We start from the raw sequence: 24,442 nt of genomic DNA on the forward strand, positions 1-24,442 counted from the left end.
GTGTCTAAACAGACAGTGCCTGCGTTTACACATCGAAACTGTTTTAATCAGTCTTTATTTTTTTTCTGGTCTTTAATTGGTTGCTTTTTACGCCGCCTCGGCACTCTGGACACGGCAGCGAGGGAAACGAAATCTAACTAATTAGGTATTGTGAGAAGATTTTTAATAGGGGTGTTAAATCCATGAAACAACTATAGCTCTAACCATACTGTTGGAAGAATGTGTGTTTCTGTGTGTGTGGTTGCAGGGTTACTGTAGGAAGAGTGTGTGTGTGTGTGTGTGGTTGCATGGTTACTGTAGGAAGAGTGTGTGTGTGTGTGTGTGTGTGTGGTTGCATGGTTACTGTAGGAAGAGTGTGTGTGTGTGTGTGTGTGGTTGCAGGGTTACTGTAGGAAGTGTGTGTGTGTGGTTGCAGGGTTACTGTAGGAAGTGTGTGTGTGTGTGTGTGTGTGTGTGTGTGTGTGTGTGTGTGTGTGTGTGTGTGTGTGTGTGTGTGTGTGGTTGCAGGGTTTGTTTAAACGGTGTTTCTCTTTTTAATGCTGACTGAGCTTCTTTTGAGGCCTCACGGACTCACTGTTCGAATGACTTTACCATATGAACAGTTGGAAGCTTGTCCATCTTGTTTGCAAACTTTCGATGTGGCTTAGAATTGCAGTCCCTCAGGGTAAGGGTTGAACTGACTTGTTCCTCGAGTACGGCAACTTGCGTGTTTGCCAGGTCTCTTCCTTAAGAGGTAAGTAGAAGTTGCTTGGAGCTCGAGGGAGTAGGGTGAAGTTGCCCCTAGATGCTGATCTTGGGTCAATGTTACATTTCCCCCACTAATGGTTATGGTTAGGATTGGCGCAAGGCGAAGATGATCCTAGATCTGTACCTAGGGGAAACTTGCTTCAGTCGTATGTTAAAGTGCCTTGAGTATAACATTGGGGCGGCCTACTTGCATGTTGAGCTTATCGGTTGAGTTCAGTCTCTCACAGCATCGGTCTGTGTCTAGAGGAAACGTCACCCTGGAGCGAGGTGGAATAACAGTCTCACAGGATCGGTCTGTGTCTAGGGGAAACTTCACCCTGGAGCGAGGTGGAATAACAGTCTCACAGGATCGGTCTGTGTCTAGGGGAAACTTCACCCTGGAGCGAGGTGGAATAACAGTCTCACAGGATCGGTCTGTGTCTAGGGGAAACTTCACCCTGGAGCGAGGTGGAATAACAGTCTCACAGGATCGTCAGTAGATGGTCAGTTTAGAACGCCGAAGAGGGATGAATTCATTGAAGTGCTTTGGTTGATAGTGGTGTGTTAACCGTGTTGTGGTGGGTTAACCGTGTTGTGGTGGGTTAACCGTGTTGTGGTGGGTTAACCGTGTTGTGGTTGGTTATTAGTGTTGCGGTGGGTTATTAGTGTTGCGGTGGGTTATTAGTGTTGCGGTGGGTTATTAGTGTTGTGGTGGGTTAACCGTGTTGTGGTGGGTTAACCGTGTTGTGGTGGGTTAACAGTGTTGTGGTGGGTTAACCGTGTTGTGGTGGGTTATTATTGTTGTGGTGGGTTAACCGTGTTGTGGTGGGTTATTAGTGTTGTGGTGGGTTATTAGTGTTGTGGTGGGTTAACCGTGTAGTGGTGGGTTATTAGTGTTGTGGTGGGTTATTAGTGTTGTGGTGGGTTAACCGTGTTGTGGTGGGTTATTAGTGTTGTGGTGGGTTAACCGTGTTGTGGTGGGTTATTAGTGTTGTGGTGGGTTATTAGTGTTGTGGTGGGTTATTAGTGTTGTGGTGGGTTAACCGTGTTGTGGTGGGTTAACCGTGTTGTGGTGGGTTATTAGTGTTGTGGTGGGTTATTAGTGTTGTGGTGGGTTAACCGTGTTGTGGTGGGTTAACCGTGTTGTGGTGGGTTATTAGTGTTGTGGTGGGTTATTAGTGTTGTGGTGGGTTATTAGTGTTGTGGTGGGTTATTAGTGTTGTGGTGGGTTAACCGTGTTGTGGTGGGTTATTAGTGTTGTGGTGGGTTATTAGTGTTGTGGTGGGTTATTAGTGTTGTGGTGGGTTATTAGTGTTGTGGTGGGTTATTAGTGTTGTTGAGCTGTGGTGTGTTATTTTTTCCTGTTTAATTGATTCATTGAACTATCATCTTTTGAGATGTTTGTTCTCAGGGCTCCATTGTAAATGAGACCCTGGTCTCAAGTGGGATCCCGTGAATAACTAAAAAGTCAAGTAAAAAATAACAAAATGAATCTATCAGTACCCAGGGGAAACTTCACTCTGGGGCGAGGTGCAATAATAGTGTCACAGCATCATCAGTAGATCGTCGCCGTAGGAACAGAGGGGTGTGGCGGTGGCCCGGGGGTCCGGGGTCATGGTGAGGGTTGGGCGAGACATCTTAGAGGGAGGAGGGGCAGAGGGGAGGGGCGCCACGGTGGCCCTGACTCTACTGTTACCCCCCTGGAACTGACGAGCCTGCTGCTGCTGCTGAGGGGGATGGAGGGAGGAGACAGAGAGGGAGGAGTAAGTTCCTGTGTATTGTGTGGCAGAGAGAACAAATACAGTTGTAAATACAACCCATATTTATGTTTATTTATTTTCCCTTTTATACCTTAACTATTTGCACATAATATGACATTTGTAATGTCTTTATTCTTTGGATGTACATTTTTATTGTTTACTTCACTTTTGTATATTATCTAAACTTAGCAAAAAAAGAAACAAAGAAACAAAGATAATTCGTAAAAAATCCAAGTAACTTCACAGATCTTCATTGTAAAGGGTTTTAACACTGTTTCCCATGCTTGTTCAATGAACCATAAACAATAATGAACATGCGCCTGTGGAATGGTCGTTAAGACATTAACAACTTACAGACGGTAGGCAATTAAGGTCACAGTTATGAAAACTTAGGACACTAAAGAGGCCGTTCTACTGACTCTGAAAAACCCAAAAAGTAAGATGCTCATCTGCGTGAATGTGCCTTAGGCATGCTGCAAGGAGGCATTAGGACTGCAGATGTGGCCAGGGCAATAAATTGCAATGTCCGTACTGTGAGACGCCTAAGACAGCGCTACAGGACGGACAGATGATCATCCTCGCAGTGGCAGACCACGTGTAGCAACACCTGCACAGGATCGGTACATCCGAACATCACACCTGCGGGACAGGTACAGGATGGCAACAACAACTGCCCGAGTTACACCAGGAAGCCCTCCATCAGTGCTCAGACTGTCCGCAATAAGCTGAGAGAGGCTGGACTGAGGGCTTATAGGCCTGTTGTAAGGCAGGTCCTCACCAGACATCACCGGCAACAACGTCGCCTATGGGCACAAACCCACCGTCGCTGGACCAGACAGGACTGGCAAAAAGTGCTCTTCACTGACGAGTCGCGGTTTTGTCTCACCAGGGGTGATGATCGGATTCGCGTTTATCGTCGAAGGAATGAGTGTTACACTGAGGCCTGTACTCTGGAGCGGGATCGATTTGGAGGTGGCGGGTCCGTCATGATTTGCAGGCGGTGTGTCACAGCATCATCGGACTGAGGTTGTTGTCATTGCAGGTAATCTCAACGCTGTGCGTTACAGGGGAGACATCCTCCTCCCTCATGTGGTAACCTTCCTGCAGGCTCATCCTGACATGACCCTCCAGCATGACAATGCCACCAGCCATACTGCTCGTTCTGTGAGTGATTTCCGGCAAGACAGGAATGTCAGTGTTCTGCCATCGCCAGCGAAGAGCCCGGATCTCAATCCCATTGAGCACGTCTGGGACCTGTTGGATCGGAGGGTGAGGGCTAGGGCCACTCCCCCCCAAAAAATGTCCAGGAACTTGCAGGTGCCTTGGTGGAAGAGTGGGGTAACATCTCACAGCAAGAACTGACAAATCTGGTGCAGTCCATGAGGAGGAGATGCACTGCAGTACTTAATGCAGCTGGTGGCCACTCCATTCCATTTCTGTTAGTCACATTGAATTTTTTCAAATTCTTTGTGGAACTTGTTCAGTTTATGTCTCAGTAGTTGAATCTTATTATGTTCATACAAATATTTACACATGTTAAGTTTTCTGAAAATAAACACAGTTGACAGTGAGAGGACGTTTATTTTTCCCCCTGACTTTAGTTCACTTTCTTTGGCAATGTTAACATGTGTTTCCCATGCCAATAAAGCCAGAGAGAGGGAGATGAAGGGACAAAGATAAAGTCACTGTGTATTTCACATTACAAAGCGTTTAGTTATTTTGCTAGAAAGGGAGTGGAAAGAGAAAGCGACAAAGAGAAAGACAGAAATAGATGAGAGAGGTGAGATACAGTTAAGGGGGAGGAGAGATAGAGAGAGAGGCAGACCTGGCTGTCAAGAAACGACAGGCTATGTGCACACTGCCCACAAAATGAGTTGGAAACGGAGTTGCACTTCCTAACCTCCTGCCCAATGTATGACCATATTAGAGACACGTATTTCCCTCAGATTACACAGATCCACAAAGAATTTGAAAACAAATTCAATTTTGATAAACCATATATCTACTGGGTGAAATACCACAGTGTGCCACCACAGCAGCAATATGTGTGACCTGTTGCCACAAGAAAAGGGGAACCAGTGAAGAACACCAATGTAAACACAACCCATATTAATGTTTATTTTCCCTTTTGCACTTTAACTATTTGCACATCGTTACAACACTGTATATAGACATAATATGACATTTGAAATGTCTCTATTCTTTTGGAACTTTTGTGAGTAATATTTACTGTTAACTTTTTCTTGTTTATTTCACTTTTGTTAATCATCTATTTCACTTGCTTTGGCAATGTAAATATATGTTTCCCATGTCAATGAAGCCCTTTGAATTGAGAGAGGTCAGGGGGAGAGAGAGAATCACTGTTACATTTCATGATCTATTTGCATTGCAGGAGACCTTATCAGAGATGACCCATAAAGCTAACAAACACACACACACACACACACACACACACACACACACACACACACACACACACACACACACACACACCCAAATTACCTGATCAGGAAATATTATGGGCTGTAGTAATAGCTGATAGCGACATGTTTGGCATGATAATGAGTGACTAGGAGTCCATAGCACCAACAGACTGGCACTCAGGCTGAAAGAATACCCAAGAACTTGACTAAAAAGGAGAAGTCTATCAGTTGTGAGGTAATCATTGGAAGACACAGAGAAGTCTCCAGGGTAACGGGCCGGGTGACAGTTCCAGTTCCACTCTCTCTCGTCTCTCTGACTCAGATTGAGACAGGGCGATTCGATTCGCTCAATCACTCCTCTAATACAATGAAATCACCCTGGAGACAGTGTGTGTGTGTGTGTGTGACTGTGTATGAGTGACTGTATGTTTGAGTGCGTGCGTGCGTGTGCACGTGTGAGAAACTTTTGATAAATATGGCTCTGAAGTCAAGAAGTAAAATACTGCCATCTAGTGCAGACTTTCATAAGTAGAATTATCATCTATATAATACAACATCTATATAATCTATATCATAATACAACATCTATATAATCTATATCATAATACAACATCTATATAATCTATATCATAATACAACATCTATATAATCTATATCATAATACAACATCTATATAATCTATATCATCTATATAATCTATATCATAATACAACATCTATATAATCTATATCATAATACAACATCTATATAATCTATATCATAATACAACATCTATATCATAATACAACATCTATATAATCTATATCATCTATATAATCTATATCATAATACAACATCTATATAATCTATATCATAATACAACATCTATATAATCTATATCATAATACAACATCTATATAATCTATATCATCTATATAATCTATATCATAATACAACATCTATATAATCTATATCATAATACAACATCTATATAATCTATATCATAATACAACATCTATATCATAATACAACATCTATATAATCTATATCATCTATATAATCTATATCATAATACAACATCTATATAATCTATATCATAATACAACATCTATATAATCTATATCATAATACAACATCTATATAATCTATATCATCTATATAATCTATATCATAATACAACATCTATATAATCTATATCATAATACAACATCTATATAATCTATATCATCTATATAATCTATATCATAATACAACATCTATATAATCTATATCATAATACAACATCTATATAATCTATATCATAATACAACATCTATATAATCTATATCATCTATATAATCTATATCATAATACAACATCTATATAATCTATATCATAATACAACATCTATATAATCTATATCATAATACAACATCTATATAATCTATATCATAATACAACATCTATATTTCCTTATATGAACTGTAACTCAGTAAAATCTTTGAAAAATCATTACATGTTTCGTTTATATTTTTTGCTGTTGAGTATATCTTGTGTGAATGTTAGTTCACTACAATCAAGTTGAAACAGAACAAACAGCTCAAGTAAATAAAGGTGAAATTAAATAAATTAAAAAGTATAAGCATGAACTTTGACCCCAGTCATAAATGTCCATAGGTTAAACTAATCATTCACCAGGAACGCATCATAAACAGAGAAATATATGGTTCTGTCGTCATAGAAAAGGAGAAACAGAGGTAAGGATTGTTAGCAGTAGACTGAACAGGGACAAACAAACCTGTCTTGGCTGTCGAGCGGGTGTAGTTGACGGGCCCACTGCTGGCCGTGGTTGGTCCCTGCGGGGAGTCTGTTGGGGTCTGTAGGGGAAATGACAGATCAACTGTTGTATTGTAGTAAGTACCATGACCACGGTAAAGTCATTTGTCATTCGTCAGGTACAACCATCATCCTTCTCCTCATCCTCATCTATCAGGTACAACCATCACCCTTCTCCTCATCCTCATCCATCAGGTACAACCATCACCCTTCTCCTCATCTATCAGGTACAACCATCACCCTTCTCCTCATCCTCATCTATCAGGTACAACCATCATCCTTCTCCTCATCCTCATCTATCAGGTACAACCATCACCCTTCTCCTCATCTATCAGGTACAACCATCACCCTTCTCCTCATCCTCATCTATCAGGTACAACCATCACCCTTCTCCTCATCTATCAGGTACAACCATCATCCTTCTCCTCATCCATCAGGTACAACCATCATCCTTCTCCTCATCTATCAGGTACAACCATCATCCTTCTCCTCATCCTCATCTATCAGGTACAACCATCACCCTTCTCCTCATCCTCATCTATCAGGTACAACCATCATCCTCCGCCTCATCCTCATCCATCAGGTACAACCATCACCCTTCTCCTCATCCTCATCTATCAGGTACAACCATCATCCTTCTCCTCATCCTCATCTATCAGGTACAACCATCATCCTCCGCCTCATCCTCATCTATCAGGTACAACCATCATCCTTCTCCTCATCCTCATCTATCAGGTACAACCATCATCCTTCTCCTCATCCTCATCTATCAGGTACAACCATCATCCTTCTCCTCATCCTCATCTATCAGGTACAACCATCATCCTTCTCCTCATCCTCATCTATCAGGTACAACCATCATCCTTCTCCTCATCCTCATCCATCAGGTACAACCATCATCCTTCTCCTCATCCTCATCCATCAGGTACAACCATCACCCTTCTCCTCATCCTCATCCATCAGGTACAACCATCATCCTTCTCCTCATCCTCATCCATCAGGTACAACCATCATCCTTCTCCTCATCCTCATCTATCAGGTACAACCATCATCCTTCTCCTCATCCTCATCTATCAGGTACAACCATCATCCTTCTCCTCATCCTCATCTATCAGGTACAACCATCATCCTCCGCCTCATCCTCATCTATCAGGTACAACCATCATCCTTCTCCTCATCCTCATCCATCAGGTACAACCATCACCCTTCTCCTCATCCTCATCTATCAGGTACAACCATCATCCTTCTCCTCATCCTCATCTATCAGGTACAACCATCATCCTTCTCCTCATCCTCATCCATCAGGTACAACCATCATCCTTCTCCTCATCCTCATCTATCAGGTACACCTGTATGGATATGAGGGTGGTGACAGTAGGTACCTGTATGGATATGAGGGTGGTGCCAGCAGTCACCTGTATGGATATGAGGGTGGTGACAGTAGGTACCTGTATGAATATGAGGGTGGTGACAGTAGTCACCTGTATGGATATGAGGGTGGTGACAGTAGGTACCTGTATGGATATGAGGGTGGTGACAGTAGGTACCTGTATGAATATGAGGGTGGTGACAGTAGGTACCTGTATGGATATGAGGGTGGTGACAGTAGGTACCTGTATGAATATGAGGGTGGTGACAGTAGTCACCTGTATGGATATGAGGGTGGTGACAGTAGGTACCTGTATGGATATGAGGGTGGTGACAGTAGGTACCTGTATGGATATGAGGGTGGTGACAGTAGGTACCTGTATGGATATGAGGGTGGTGACAGTAGGTACCTGTATGGATATGAGGGTGGTGACAGCAGTCACCTGTATGGATATGAGGGTGGTGACAGTAGTCACCTGTATGGATATGAGGGTGGTGACAGTAGTCACCTGTATGGATATGAGGGTGGTGACAGTAGTCACCTGTATGGATATGAGGGTGGTGACAGCAGTCACCTGTATGGATATGAGGGTGGTGACAGTAGGTACCTGTATGAATATGAGGGTGGTTACAGTAGGTACCTGTATGGATATGAGGGTGGTGATAGCAGTCACCCGTATGAATATGAGGGTGGTGACAGTAGGTACCTGTATGGATATGAGGGTGGTGACAGTAGGTACCTGTATGGATATGAGGGTGGTGACAGCAGTCACCTGTATGGATATGAGGGTGGTGACAGTAGGTACCTGTATGAATATGAGGGTGGTGACAGTAGGTACCTGTATGGATATGAGGGTGGTGACAGCAGTCACCTGTATGGATATGAGGGTGGTGGAAGAAGGTACCTGTATGGATATGAGGGTGGTGACAGTAGGTACCTGTATGGATATGAGGGTGGTGACAGTAGGTACCTGTATGGATATGAGGGTGGTGGAAGAAGGTACCTGTATGGATATGAGGGTGGTGACAGTAGGTACCTGTATGGATATGAGGGTGGTGGAAGAAGGTACCTGTATGGATATGAGGGTGGTGACAGTAGGTACCTGTATGGATATGAGGGTGGTGACAGCAGTCACCTATATGGATATGAGGGTGGTGACAGTAGGTACCTGTATGGATATGAGGGTGGTGACAGCAGTCCCCTGCTCCTCAGGTGCTGGTAGAGGTTACTCCTCAGAGAGAGAGGGTTGAAGAGAGACTCTTCTTCTAGCTGACTCACACAACTCTGACGGGAGAGAGAGAGCGAGAGAGAGAGAGCGAGAGAGAGAGAGCGAGAGAAAGAGAGCGAGAGAGAGCGAGAGAGAGCGAGAGAGAGAGAGAGAGAGAGAGAGAGAGAGAGAGAGAGAGAGAGAGAGAGAGAGAGAGAGTGAGAGAGAGATATTTGTAATGTCTTTATTCTTTTGGAACTTCTGTGAGTCTAATGTTTACTGTTAATTTTTATTTTTTATTTCACTTTTGTTTATTATCTATTTCACTTGCTTTGGCAATGTATGTTTCCCATGACAATAAAGACCTTCAATTGAATTGAATTTGAGAGAGAGAAAGAGAGGAGAGACATACAGAGAGCGAGAGAGAGAGAGTGTGTATGTATATTTAGTCATAGTAAATCATGTGATTTATCTACAGTCTGTACCTGTATGGTGGTGAGTGCATCAGGTGGGGGGTCCTGATTTGAGACAGGCAGTTGGCAGGGCAGCAGCAGCTCTCTGTTTGCCACAGGTTTGAGGAGGAGGGAGAGAGAGGCAGAGGGCTGAAGGAGGTAGTGGCAACACACACCAGAACCAATAGAACTGGAACCAATAGGCTCTGAACGCACCAGTAGGAACCAGTCACGAGCCTGGAAAGAGAGAGGGAGCATTGAGGAGGAGGGAGAGAGAGAGAGAGAGCAGAACAGACCACCCCAGACCATGACCATGGCCTCGACATCACAGCAGGACAGACAAATGAAGAACCCCAAGCCCAGGGGATCCCAACCTCTCTGAGCACCCCACCTGTTAGCCCTCCAGACAACCCCCCCCTGACAACCCCCCCTGTCAGCCACCCTGATAGCCCTCCAGACAACCCCCCCCCTGTCAGCCACCCTGATAGCCCTCCTGACAACCCCCCCTGATAGCCCTCCAGACAACCCCCCCCCCCAGACAACCCCCCCTGTCAGCCACCCTGATAGCCCCCCTGACAACCCCCCCTGACAGCCTCCTGACAACCCCCCCTGTCAGCCACCCTGATAGCCCTCCAGACAACCCCCCCTGTCAGCCACCCTGATAGCCCTCCAGACAACCCCCCCCCCCCTGACAACCCTCCCTGTCAGCCACCCTGACAGCCTCCTGACAGCCACCCTGATAGCCCCCTTGACAACCCCCCCTGTCAGCCACCCTGATACCCCCCCCCCCTGATAGCCCTCCAGACAACCCCCCCCCCCCCCCCTGATAGCCCTCCTGACAACAGAGATTGTACTCCATATGGACTCAAATGGGAAATATATACAAGACAATAAACTTTATCCCAAACACACAGTGTCTAAACTCTGGTGTCCAAACACCCAGCGTGCCCTAGACCTTCTGTCTGAGGACCAACTAGGGTCACCCAGCCACATAATAATACACACAGGCACAAACGACCTGAGAGCACAGCAGGAAAGGGTGGCCACAGCACTCAAAGGAGTGATTGAAAAAAGTTCTTTCACTTTCCCCAACGCACAAGTGGTTATCTCCACCCTGCTACCAGGAAAATACTTCCACGCTGCTACCATACAGCGGGTAAACGCAAGTATTTCCAGTGACTGTGCCTCAAAACCAAATGTCTACCTGGCCCACCACTCCACCCTGGACTTGAACAGCCTTTACGACCAGGTCCACCTCTACAAGGCAGCAGTGCCCACCTTCACCCGGACCCTGAAGGACATCGCCCTCAACCACAGACCCAACACCTCACACAGGAGCAACAGACATCACTGTTACATTTGGCTAGAAATGAATAAGGAAATGATCTCAACAGAGATAAATGTCCTCCTGTGTGCTACATATATCCGTCAGTAGAATCCCGATACTTTAATGAAGACAGCTTCTCCATCCTGGAGGGGGAAATCAATCATTTCCAGGCCCAGGGACATGTACTAGTCTGTGGCGACCTAAATGCCAGAACCGGACAAGAACCCTCTGAACCCCCTGACACCCTCAGCACACAGGGGACAAACACCTACCTGGAGGTGACAACATTGAGAGAATGCCAAGAGTGTGCAAAGCTGTCACCAAGGCAAACTGTCATCAAGGCAAAGGACGGCTACTTTGAATAATATAAAATATATTTTAATTTGTTTAACACTTGCTTGGTTACTACATGATTCCATATGTGTTATTTCATAGTTGTAATGTTTTCACTATTATTCTACAATGTAGAAAACAGTAAAAATAAAGAAAAGCCCTGGAATAAGTAGGTGTCTAAACTTTCGACTGGTGCTGTAACTTCCACAAAGCTGTGAACAATCTGAGAGACAAGGCAAGAAGGGCCTTCTACGTCATCAAAAAGAACATTACATTTGACATAGCAATTCGTTTCTGGCTAAAAATACTTGAATCAGTTATAGACCCATTTCCCTTTATGGTTGTGAGGTCTGGCGTCCGGTCACCAACCAAGAATTCACTAAATGTGACAAACACAAAATTGACTATGTACAGACTCAGCGGGCATAGCCTTGCTATTAAGAAAGGCCACCGTAGGCAGACATGGCTCTCAAGAGAAGACAGGCTATGTGCACACTGCCCACAAAATGAGGTGGAAACTGAGCTGCACTTCCTAACCTCCTGCCAAATGTATGACCATATTAGAGAGACATATTTCCCTCAAATTACACAGATCCACAAAGAATTCGAAAACAAATCCAATTTTGATAAACTCCCATATCTACTGGGTGAAATACCACAGTGTGCCATCACAGCAGCAAGATTTGTGACCTGTTGCCACAAGAAAAGGGCAACCAGTGAAGAACAAACACTATTGTAAATACAACCCATATTTATGTTTATTTATTTTCCCTTTTGTACTTTAACTATTTACACATAATATGAACTTTTGTTAGTGTAATGTTTGAGGAGGAGGGAGAGGGAGGCTGACAGCTGTAGTGGCAACAACACCAGAACCAATAGAATTCTGATTGGCACCAACAGGAACCAGTCAGGAGCCTGAAAACACACAAACACACACACACTCGCTCCATCTCTCTCTCTCTCCCTCTCTCTCTCTCTCTCTCTCTATATATATATATATATCTCTCTGTCTCTCATCATCCCTCGTTAACTTTCCCTCCCTCCCTCCCTCCCTCCCTCCCTCCCTCCCTCCCTCCCTCCCTCCCTCCCTCCCTCCCTCCCTCCCTCCCTCCCTCCCCCTACTGACCCGGAGTGTGTGACAGAGAGCATGGAAGAGGTGATGGTTTCTCTCCATCTCATCCCAGTCCATTTGCCAACAGGTGGTAGGCCTGAGGATCATATTAAACTTTATTTAAGTGCATTTCAATTACTGTAAAATGAAAAGACGCCGACAATAAGTAAAAGAAGATTAAACAAAAAGAAATCATTTTATTATAAATCATAAAAACTCAGTGGTGTCTGTGCATCTCACCTGATGATGAGGGGCAGGCCGTACAACACACTCTCACACACACCGTCTGAACGCAGCGTCCTGCAAAACACACACATCAATACAGTAGACACGCCGTCTGCAACACACACACATCAATACAGTAGACACGCCGTCTGCAACACACACACATTAATACAGTAGACACACCGTCTGCAACACACACACACACACATTAATACAGTAGACACACCGTCTGCAACACACATTAATACAGTAGACACACCGTCTGCAACACACACACACATTAATACAGTAGACACACCGTCTGCAACACACACACATTAATACAGTAGACACACCGTCTGCAACACACATTAATACAGTAGACACACCGTCTGCAACACACACACACACACATTAATACAGTAGACACACCGTCTGCAACACACACACATTAATACAGTAGACACACCGTCTGCAACACACATTAATACAGTAGACACACCATCTGCAACACACACACACACATTAATACAGTAGACACACCGTCTGCAACACACACGCACATTAATACAGTAGACACACCGTCTGCAACACACACGCACATTAATACAGTAGACACACCATCTGCAACACACACACACACATTAATACAGTAGACACACCGTCTGCAACACACACACATTAATACAGTAGACACACCGTCTGCAACACACATTAATACAGTAGACACACCGTCTGCAACACACATTAATACAGTAGACACACCGTCTGCAACACACACACATTAATACAGTAGACACACCGTCTGCAACACACATTAATACAGTAGACACACCGTCTGCAACACACACACATTAATACAGTAGACACACCGTCTGCAACACACACACACATTAATACAGTAGACACACCGTCTGCAACACACATTAATACAGTAGACACACCGTCTGCAACACACACACATTAATACAGTAGACACACCGTCTGCAACACACACACATTAATACAGTAGACACACCGTCTGCAACACACATTAATACAGTAGACACACCGTCTGCAACACACACACATTAATACAGTAGACACACCGTCTAAAACACACATTAATACAGTAGACACACCGTCTGCAACACACACACATTAATACAGTAGACACACCGTCTGCAACACACACACATTAATACAGTAGACACACCGTCTGCAACACACACACATTAATACAGTAGACACACCGTCTGCAACACACACACACATTAATACAGTAGACACACCGTCTGCAACACACACACATTAATACAGTAGACACACCGTCTGCAACACACACACATTAATACAGTAGACACACCGTCTGCAACACACATTAATACAGTAGACACACCGTCTGCAACACACACACACACACATTAATACAGTAGACACACCGTCTGCAACACACACACATTAATACAGTAGACACACCGTCTGCAACACACACACATTAATACAGTAGACACACCGTCTGCAACACACACACACATTAATACAGTAGACACACCGTCCGCAACACACACACACATTAATACAGTAGACACACCGTCCGCAACACACACACACATTAATACAGTAGACACACCGTCTGCAACACACACACACATTAATACAGTAGACACACCGTCCGCAACACACACACACATTAATACAGTAGACACACCGTCCGCAACACACACACATTAATACAGTAGACACACCGTCTGCAACACACATTAATACAGTAGACACACCGTCCGCAACACACACACATTAATACAGTAGACACACCGTCTGCAACACACACACATTAATACAGTAGACACACCGTCTGCAACACACACACATTAATACAGTAGACACACCGTCTGCAACACACATTAATACAGTAGACACACCGTCTGCAACACACACACACACACATTAATACAGTAGACACACCGTCTGCAACACACACACATTAATACAGTAGACACACCGTCTGCAACACACATTAATACAGTAGACACACCATCTGCAACACACACACACACATTAATACAGTAGACACACCGTCTGCAACACACACGCACATTAATACAGTAGACACACCATCTGCAACACACACACACACATTAATACAGTAGACACACCGTCTGCAACACACACACATTAATACAGTAGACACACCGTCTGCAACACACATTAATACAGTAGACACACCGTCTGCAACACACATTAATACAGTAGACACACCGTCTGCAACACACACACATTAATACAGTAGACACACCGTCTGCAACACACATTAATACAGTAGACACACCGTCTGCAACACACACACATTAATACAGTAGACACACCGTCTGCAACACACACACACATTAATACAGTAGACACACCGTCTGCAACACACATTAATACAGTAGACACACCGTCTGCAACACACACACATTAATACAGTAGACACACCGTCTGCAACACACACACATTAATACAGTAGACACACCGTCTGCAACACACATTAATACAGTAGACACACCGTCTGCAACACACACACATTAATACAGTAGACACACCGTCTAAAACACACATTAATACAGTAGACACACCGTCTGCAACACACACACATTAATACAGTAGACACACCGTCTGCAACACACACACATTAATACAGTAGACACACCGTCTGCAACACACATTAATACAGTAGACACACCGTCTGCAACACACACACACACACATTAATACAGTAGACACACCGTCTGCAACACACACACATTAATACAGTAGACACACCGTCTGCAACACACACACATTAATACAGTAGACACACCGTCTGCAACACACACACACATTAATACAGTAGACACACCGTCCGCAACACACACACACATTAATACAGTAGACACACCGTCCGCAACACACACACACATTAATACAGTAGACACACCGTCTGCAACACACACACACATTAATACAGTAGACACACCGTCCGCAACACACACACACATTAATACAGTAGACACACCGTCCGCAACACACACACATTAATACAGTAGACACACCGTCTGCAACACACATTAATACAGTAGACACACCGTCCGCAACACACACACATTAATACAGTAGACACACCGTCTGCAACACACACACATTAATACAGTAGACACACCGTCTGCAACACACACACATTAATACAGTAGACACACCGTCTGCAACACACATTAATACAGTAGACACACCATCTGCAACACACACACACACATTAATACAGTAGACACACCGTCTGCAACACACACGCACATTAATACAGTAGACACACCGTCTGCAACACACACACACACACATTAATACAGTAGACACACTGTCTGCAACACACACACATTAATACAGTAGACACACCGTCTGCAACACACACACATTAATACAGTAGACACACCGTCCGCAACACACACACACATTAATACAGTAGACACACCGTCTGCAACACACACACACACATTAATACAGTAGACACACCGTCTGCAACACACACACATTAATACAGTAGACATACCGTCTGCAACACACACACATTAATACAGTAGACACACCGTCTGCAACACACATTAATACAGTAGACACACCGTCTGCAACACACATTAATACAGTAGACACACCGTCTGCAACACACACACATTAATACAGTAGACACACCGTCTGCAACACACATTAATACAGTAGACACACCGTCTGCAACACACACACATTAATACAGTAGACACACCGTCTGCAACACACATTAATACAGTAGACACACCGTCTGCAACACACATTAATACAGTAGACACACCGTCTGCAACACACATTAATACAGTAGACACACCGTCTGCAACACACACACAATAATACAGTAGACACACCGTCTGCAACACACACACATTAATACAGTAGACACACCGTCTGCAACACACACACATTAATACAGTAGACACACCGTCTGCAACACACACACATTAATACAGTAGACACACCGTCTGCACGCCACATCCTGCAACACAGTGTGTGACTGTGTGTGTGTGTGAGACTTTGTAAAATAATTACGTCAGGCATTTAGGTAAACAGGTCTCTGTGTGTTTCAACAACAACCTTTCATGAAACCACCTGTGATGCATTCAGGTTCTGTTCACAATAGTCCCACTGTTTATGTGTCAATGTGTTGTCTGTGGTTCAGTGTGTATTACAGACATGTGTGTGTGTGTGTGTGTGTGTGTGTGTGTGTGTGTGTGTGTGTGTGTGTGTGTGTGTGTGTGTGTGTGTGGGGGGGGGGGTGTGTGTCAGTGTGTGTTACAGACGTGTGTGTGTCTGTGGTTCAGTGTGTGTCACAGACATGTGTGTGTGTGTGTGTGTTACAGATGTGTATGTGTGTGTTACAGACATGTGTATGTGTGTGTGTGTGTGTGTGTGTGTGTGTGTGTGTGTGTGGGTGTCAGTGTGTGTTACAGACGTGTGTGTGTGTGTGTGTGTGTGTGTGTGTGTGTGTGTCAGTGTGTGTTACAGACATGTGTGTGTGTGTGTCAGTGTGTGTTATAGACATGTGTGTGTGTGTGTGTGTGTGTGTGTGTGTGTGTGTGTGTGTGTGTGTGTGTGTGTGTGTGTGTGTTCTATGTGAGCAATGAGTATCGTTCCTTATAGATCCAAACATTTCAAAGCCACTCTACAATTGAGGCTAAATTTAAATTATTTAATTACATTCGCATAGCTATAAGCATTACGTTTCAAAATGCGTAAAAGTGTGTGTGTGCATGAGTGTGTGAGTGTGTGTGTGGCGTGTGTGTGTGCGTGTGTGTGTGTCTCACAGCCCTAGGCCATGTATCCATGTCTGGTTATGAATGAGTCCATTCTTTGTAGTTCTGGAATGCCCAGGCCGACCAATCACATCAAAGTCTGCTTTGTTCTGAAGACACAGTGAGATGTGTTCATCGCTATGTTTTAATGGGGCAGAAATGGACACTTTAACATGTCTGTGTGTGTCATGATTTTAGGCTGCAACGCTCTCTCTCTGTCTCTCTCTTTCCCTCTCGCTCTGTCTCTCTCCCTCTCTCTGTCTCTCCCTCTCGCTCTGTCCGTCTCTCTCTGTCTCTCTCTGTCCGTCTCGCCCTCTCTCTCTCTCTCTCTCTCTCTCTCTCTCTCTCACACTCTCTCTCTCTCACTCTTACTTGATAACTCTGAGTCTCTGAGGCGGAGGGCTCTGATTGGCTAAGCCCTTGCCTGACACCAGGAAGTCCTTGGTGCTCTCCGTCTTGACCCCAAGGTCAGGGGTCAGAGGTAAGAGGGCGGGGCTTAGGAGACGCTCCTGCATGTCACACTTCACACACACTGCAGACAGGGACAGAGAGAGTGAGAGAAAGAGAGAGAGGGCAAGAAAGCGAAAGAGAGAGCGGGGAGAAAGTGATATAAAAGGGGGGAGAGAGAGAGGGGGGAGAAAGAGAAAGAGAGAGAGAAGGGGGGAGAAAGAGAGAGAGATAGAGAGGGGGTGAAAGAGAGAGAGAGGGGGAGAGAGGGGGAGAAAGAGAGAGAGAGGTATGAGTGATGGGGAGAAAATGGAGAAAAAGAGGGGATAGAGACAGAATAAGATATGGGTAGACTACCTGTCCAGGTGGTAACAACAGGTGGAGTTGAGACAGACAGACAGACAGACAGACAGACAGACAGACAGACAGACTACTACCTGGACTAGCTCTCTGTCCATGACTAGGTGTAGTAGTCCCTCCCTGTAGTCCAGGTAGTAACAACAGGTGGAGTTGAGACAGACAGACAGACAGACAGACAGACAGACAGACAGACAGACTACTACCTGGACTAGCTCTCTGTCCATGACTAGGTGTAGTAGTCCCTCCCTGTAGTCCAGGTGGTAACAACAGGTGGAGTTGAGACAGACAGACAGACAGACAGACAGACAGACAGACAGACAGACAGACTACTACCTGGACTAGCTCTCTGTCCATGACTAGGTGTAGTAGTCCCTCCCTGTAGTCCAGGTGGTAACAACAGGTGGAGTTGTTCCTTCTTCCCGCCCTGGTCATGAAGCCACGCCTTCAACACCGTCTCCATGGCAACCACGCTGTTCTCTACATGCTGTAGGTCAATCTCTGTACCTAACATCAGATTGGCTGGGGGAGGGAGGGAGGGAGAGGGAAATATGGAGACGGGGGGGAGAGAAAGAGAGAGAGAGGGAGGGATGAATAGAGCAATAAATAGAGAACAGTATGTATCTCCTGCAGGTCGTTTTCAGGGCTCTGTTTAAAGCAGATTTAGCACTTGCATCGCCTAACAACTAGAGGGCAGTAAAGCCCAGCTTTTGCAGCCCAAACAGGGATTTTGAGAAAACCAGGGAATTTATTGAAAGTTCCAGGAATTTCGCAACCCGAGCCGGATCACATGAGTTGAGTTAACCAACAGAGCATGAGTTGAGTTAACCAACAGAGCATGAGTTGAGTTAGCCAACAGAGCATGAGTTGAGTTAACCAACAGAGCATGAGATGAGTTAACCAACAGAGCATGAGATGAGTTAACCAACAGAGCATGAGATGAGTTAACCAACAGAGCATGAGATGAGTTAACCAACAGAGCATGAGTTGAGTTAACCAACAGAGCATGAGTTGAGTTAACCAACAGAGCATGAGTTGAGTTAGCCAACAGAGCATGAGTTGAGTTAACCAACAGAGCATGAGTTGAGTTAACCAACAGAGCATGAGATGAGTTAACCAACAGAGCATTGAGTTAACCAACAGAGCATGAGTTGAGTTAACCAACAGAGCATGAGATGAGTTAACCAACAGAGCATGAGTTGAGTTAACCAACAGAGCATGAGTTGAGTTAACCAACAGAGCATGAGTTGAGTTAGCCAACAGAGCATGAATTGAGTTAGCCAACAGAGCATGAGATGAGTTAACCAACAGAGCATGAGATGAGTTAACCAACAGAGCATGAGATGAGTTAACCAACAGAGCATGAGATGAGTTAACCAACAGAGCATGAGTTGAGTTAACCAACAGAGCATGAGATGAGTTAACCAACAAAGCATGAGTTGAGTTAACCAACAGAGCATGAGATGAGTTAACCAACAGAGCATGAGTTGAGTTAACCAACAGAGCATGAGATGAGTTAACCAACAGAGCATGAGATGAGTTAACCAACAGAGCATGAGTTGAGTTAACCAACAGAGCATGAGTTGAGTTAACCAACAGAGCATGAGTTGAGTTAACCAACAGAGCATGAGTTGAGGTAACCAACAGAGCATGAGTTGAGTTAACCAACAGAGCATGAGTTGAGTTAACCAACAGAGCATGAGATGAGTTAACCAACAGAGCATGAGTTGAGTTAGCCAACAGAGCATGAGTTGAGTTAGCCAACAGAGCATGAGTTGAGGTAACCAACAGAGCATGAGATGAGTTAACCAACAGAGGGTTCAGAGATCATCACGGAGATGATCATACAGGATATAGTGTACTATAGAGAATGGCCAACAGACATAGACTGAAGAGTCTCCAAAAGACTGACTTACATTACGGCCAATATACCACGACTTAAGCACGACACAACGCGGAGTGCCTGGATACAGCTCTTAGCCGGGGTATATTGGCCATATACCGCAAACCTCCCGAGGTGCCTTATTGATATTATAAACTTGTTACCAACGTAATTAGAGCAGTAAAAATACATGTTCTGTCATACCCGTGGTATACGGTCTGATATAGCACGGCTGTCTGCCAATCAGCATTGAGGGCTCGAACCACCCAGTTTCTAATAGCCATTTAGTACTAGGCAGTGTCTTCCATCCTCTCAAACAGCACTCTATTCCCTACATATAGAGTATCAGTCTCAAACAGCACTCTATGTCCTCTGTAGTGCACTACTTTCAGCCAGAGGAGTACAGCACTATGTAGGGAATAGTGTGCTGTTTGAGAGGATGGAAGACACTGCCTAGTACTAAATGGCTATTAGAAACTGTATAGAACCACCCAGGTTATAAGAGCCATTTAGTTCCATCCCTACATAGTGCTGTACTCCTCTGGCTGAAAGCAGTGCACTACATAGGACAAACGGTGCAGTTTGAGACTGATACTCTGTAGAGAGCAAATACCCAGGTGCAGAGTAAGTTCTCCCGTCCCTTTTCTCTCGTTCAGTTCTCCATTCTGGTTTCTCTTTTCCTCTCTCTGCCCCCCCCCCCCTTCTCGCTCTCTTCCATGTATTCTCTACAGAGAGCCATTCAATATTTAGGTGTGTGTGTGTGTTAGGGACTGTTACGACACTGATTGATGGGCTTCCATAATGTATCTGCACTCAGTGCTCTCCACACGCACGCACGCACGCACGCACGCACGCACGCACACACACACACACACACACACACACACACACACACACACACACACACACGCAGCTCCTTACTCAGGGCAACAGGAAAGTATGGGCTAGAGATGGGAATCATACGAGAAATCTCTATGCGCGTTTCTGGCCCAAAAGAAGTGCACTATGTCATTGACTAATGTGACTCTCCCTACCCGATCGACAAGTCTAATAGCCTTCTGAAACGTCTGTGTGTGTCTCTTCTAATGTTAGTCTACAAGAGCCCTGTGAGAGCCCTAATGTATTGAATAGGGTATACTGGTGGAATCTTAAATGGCACCCTATAGTAGTGCACTATAGTAGTGCACAAAAATAGGGAACATGGTGCCAGATCTGGGACACAAGCAAGGTGCCATAAATAGGGAACATGGTGCCAGATCTGGGACACAAGCAAGGCGCCATAAATAGGGAACATGGTGCCAGATTTGGGACACAAGCAGGGTGCCATAAATAGGGAACATGGTGCCAGATTTGGGACACAAGCAAGGTGCCATAAATAGGGAACATGGTGCCAGATTTGGGACACAAGCAAGGTGCCATTTGAGATGCAAGCCTATGTCGTTGACCCCCTCCCTACCGATTCACACACGTCGGATATCCCATCTAGTGCTCGTCTCGTCAGGATCGACTGTGACAGAGGTGCTGACTGGAGGACACACATACTATATTCTATGTACATACACACCGATTCCTGCACTAGCAGGGTCTATAGGGCTGTGGTCAAAATAAGTGTCCTGTATAGAAGGGAAGGGCGCCAGCTGGGATGCATGACAGGAATCTGATTTGTCTCTGTTTGCTCGTTAGGGGTTAAAGGGGTTGTGCCCAGATTGCTGAATAAGCACTACCGCAAATAAATAGATATCTGTGAAAAAGGGCTGCATAAATGTATCGACAACTGATTGATTGATGATTGATAAGCAACATCTTTATTGAACCACAACGAAGCAATAACAACAGGAGGTTCCCAATACTGCCTGTCATCACTTCTGTTTATGTACTAGGCCTAATCAATACAGTTAAAGATCAATATGCATGATCTAGAATTAGTACACCTGTGTGTGTGTGTGGTGTGTGTGTGTGTGTGTGTGTGTGTGTGTGTGTGTGTGTGTGTGTGTGTGTGTGTGTGTGTGAGATGGCAAGTGTAGAGGATGTAGAGAGGATGTAGAGAGGATGTAGAGAGGATGAAGAGAGGATGTAGAGAGGATGAAGAGAGGATGAAGAGGATGAAGAGAGGATGAAGAGAGGATGTAGAGAGGATGAAGAGGATGTAGAGAGGATGAAGAGAGGATGTAGAGAGGATGTAGAGAGGATGAAGAGAGGATGAAGAGAGGATGAAGAGAGGATGAAGAGAGGATGAAGAGAGGATGTAGAGAGGATGAAGAGAGGATGAAGAGGGGATGTAGAGAGGATGAAGAGAGGATGTAGAGAGGATGAAGAGAGGATGAAGAGAGGATGAAGAGAGGATAAAGAGAGGATGAAGAGAGGATGTAGAGAGGATGTAGGGGATGAAGAGGATGAAGAGAGGATGAAGAGGATGTAGAGAGGATGAAGAGAGGATGAAGAGAGGATGAAGAGAGGATGAAGAGAGGATGAAGAGGGGATGTAGAGAGGATGTAGAGAGGATGTAGAGAGGATGTAGAGAGGATGTAGAGAGGATGAAGAGGGGATGAAGAGGGGATGTAGAGAGGATGAAGAGAGGATGAAGAGAGGATGTAGAGAGGATGAAGAGAGGATGTAGAGAGGATGTAGAGAGGATGAAGAGAGGATGAAGAGGGGATGAAGAGGGGATGAAGAGAGGATGAAGAGAGGATGAAGAGAGGATGTAGAGAGGATGTAGAGAGGATGTAGAGAGGATGTAGAGAGGATGAAGAGAGGATGAAGAGGGGATGTAGAGAGGATGAAGAGAGGATGAAGAGAGGATGTAGAGAGGATGAAGAGAGGATGAAGAGGGGATGTAGAGAGGATGAAGAGAGGATGTAGAGAGGATGAAGAGAGGATGAAGAGAGGATGAAGAGAGGATAAAGAGAGGATGAAGAGAGGATGTAGAGAGGATGTAGGGGATGAAGAGGATGAAGAGAGGATGAAGAGGATGTAGAGAGGATGAAGAGAGGATGAAGAGAGGATGAAGAGAGGATGAAGAGGGGATGTAGAGAGGATGAAGAGAGGATGAAGAGAGGATGTAGAGAGGATGAAGAGAGGATGAAGAGGATGTAGAGAGGATGTAGGGGATGAAGAGGATGAAGAGAGGATGAAGAGGATGTAGAGAGGATGTAGAGAGGATGTAGAGAGGATGTAGAGAGGATGAAGAGAGGATGAAGAGAGGATGTAGAGAGGATGTAGAGAGGATGAAGAGAGGATGTAGAGAGGATGTAGAGAGGATGAAGAGAGGATGAAGAGAGGATGAAGAGAGGATAAAGAGAGGATGTAGAGAGGATGTAGAGAGGATGTAGGGGATGAAGAGGATGAAGAGAGGATGAAGAGGATGTAGAGAGGATGAAGAGAGGATGAAGAGAGGATGAAGAGAGGATGAAGAGGGGATGTAGAGAGGATGTAGAGAGGATGTAGAGAGGATGTAGAGAGGATGTAGAGAGGATGAAGAGGGGATGAAGAGGGGATGTAGAGAGGATGAAGAGAGGATGAAGAGAGGATGTAGAGAGGATGAAGAGAGGATGTAGAGAGGATGTAGAGAGGATGAAGAGAGGATGAAGAGGGGATGAAGAGGGGATGAAGAGAGGATGAAGAGAGGATGAAGAGAGGATGTAGAGAGGATGTAGAGAGGATGTAGAGAGGATGTAGAGAGGATGAAGAGAGGATGAAGAGGGGATGTAGAGAGGATGAAGAGAGGATGAAGAGAGGATGTAGAGAGGATGAAGAGAGGATGAAGAGGGGATGTAGAGAGGATGAAGAGAGGATGTAGAGAGGATGAAGAGAGGATGAAGAGAGGATGAAGAGAGGATAAAGAGAGGATGAAGAGAGGATGTAGAGAGGATGTAGGGGATGAAGAGGATGAAGAGAGGATGAAGAGGATGTAGAGAGGATGAAGAGAGGATGAAGAGAGGATGAAGAGAGGATGAAGAGGGGATGTAGAGAGGATGAAGAGAGGATGAAGAGAGGATGTAGAGAGGATGAAGAGAGGATGAAGAGGATGTAGAGAGGATGTAGGGGATGAAGAGGATGAAGAGAGGATGAAGAGGATGTAGAGAGGATGTAGAGAGGATGTAGAGAGGATGTAGAGAGGATGAAGAGAGGATGAAGAGAGGATGTAGAGAGGATGTAGAGAGGATGAAGAGAGGATGTAGAGAGGATGTAGAGAGGATGAAGAGAGGATGAAGAGAGGATGAAGAGAGGATAAAG

At 44.9% G+C, this 24,442-nt stretch overlaps 1 protein-coding gene across 1 annotated transcript in view; it reads right to left on the minus strand.

The window, feature by feature from the left end:
- Window positions 1–692: 692 nt before the first annotated feature.
- The window catches only part of m1ap (meiosis 1 associated protein), a 77,539-nt gene continuing 53,789 nt past the window's right edge, over window positions 693–24,442 (minus strand). The window contains exons 6-13 of the mRNA XM_055901280.1: window positions 18,664–18,849; window positions 17,896–18,055; window positions 12,746–12,805; window positions 12,521–12,602; window positions 9,765–9,968; window positions 9,241–9,356; window positions 6,666–6,744; window positions 693–2,450 (exon numbers count right to left, since the gene is read on the minus strand). Of these exons, the coding sequence (XP_055757255.1) occupies window positions 2,271–2,450; window positions 6,666–6,744; window positions 9,241–9,356; window positions 9,765–9,968; window positions 12,521–12,602; window positions 12,746–12,805; window positions 17,896–18,055; window positions 18,664–18,849 (1,067 nt within the window). The 3' untranslated portion in view covers window positions 693–2,270. The remainder of the gene's footprint in view (window positions 2,451–6,665; window positions 6,745–9,240; window positions 9,357–9,764; window positions 9,969–12,520; window positions 12,603–12,745; window positions 12,806–17,895; window positions 18,056–18,663; window positions 18,850–24,442) is intronic.

This window comes from Salvelinus fontinalis, chromosome 36, assembly GCF_029448725.1.
Source record: "Salvelinus fontinalis isolate EN_2023a chromosome 36, ASM2944872v1, whole genome shotgun sequence".
Taxonomy (NCBI): domain Eukaryota; kingdom Metazoa; phylum Chordata; class Actinopteri; order Salmoniformes; family Salmonidae; genus Salvelinus; species Salvelinus fontinalis.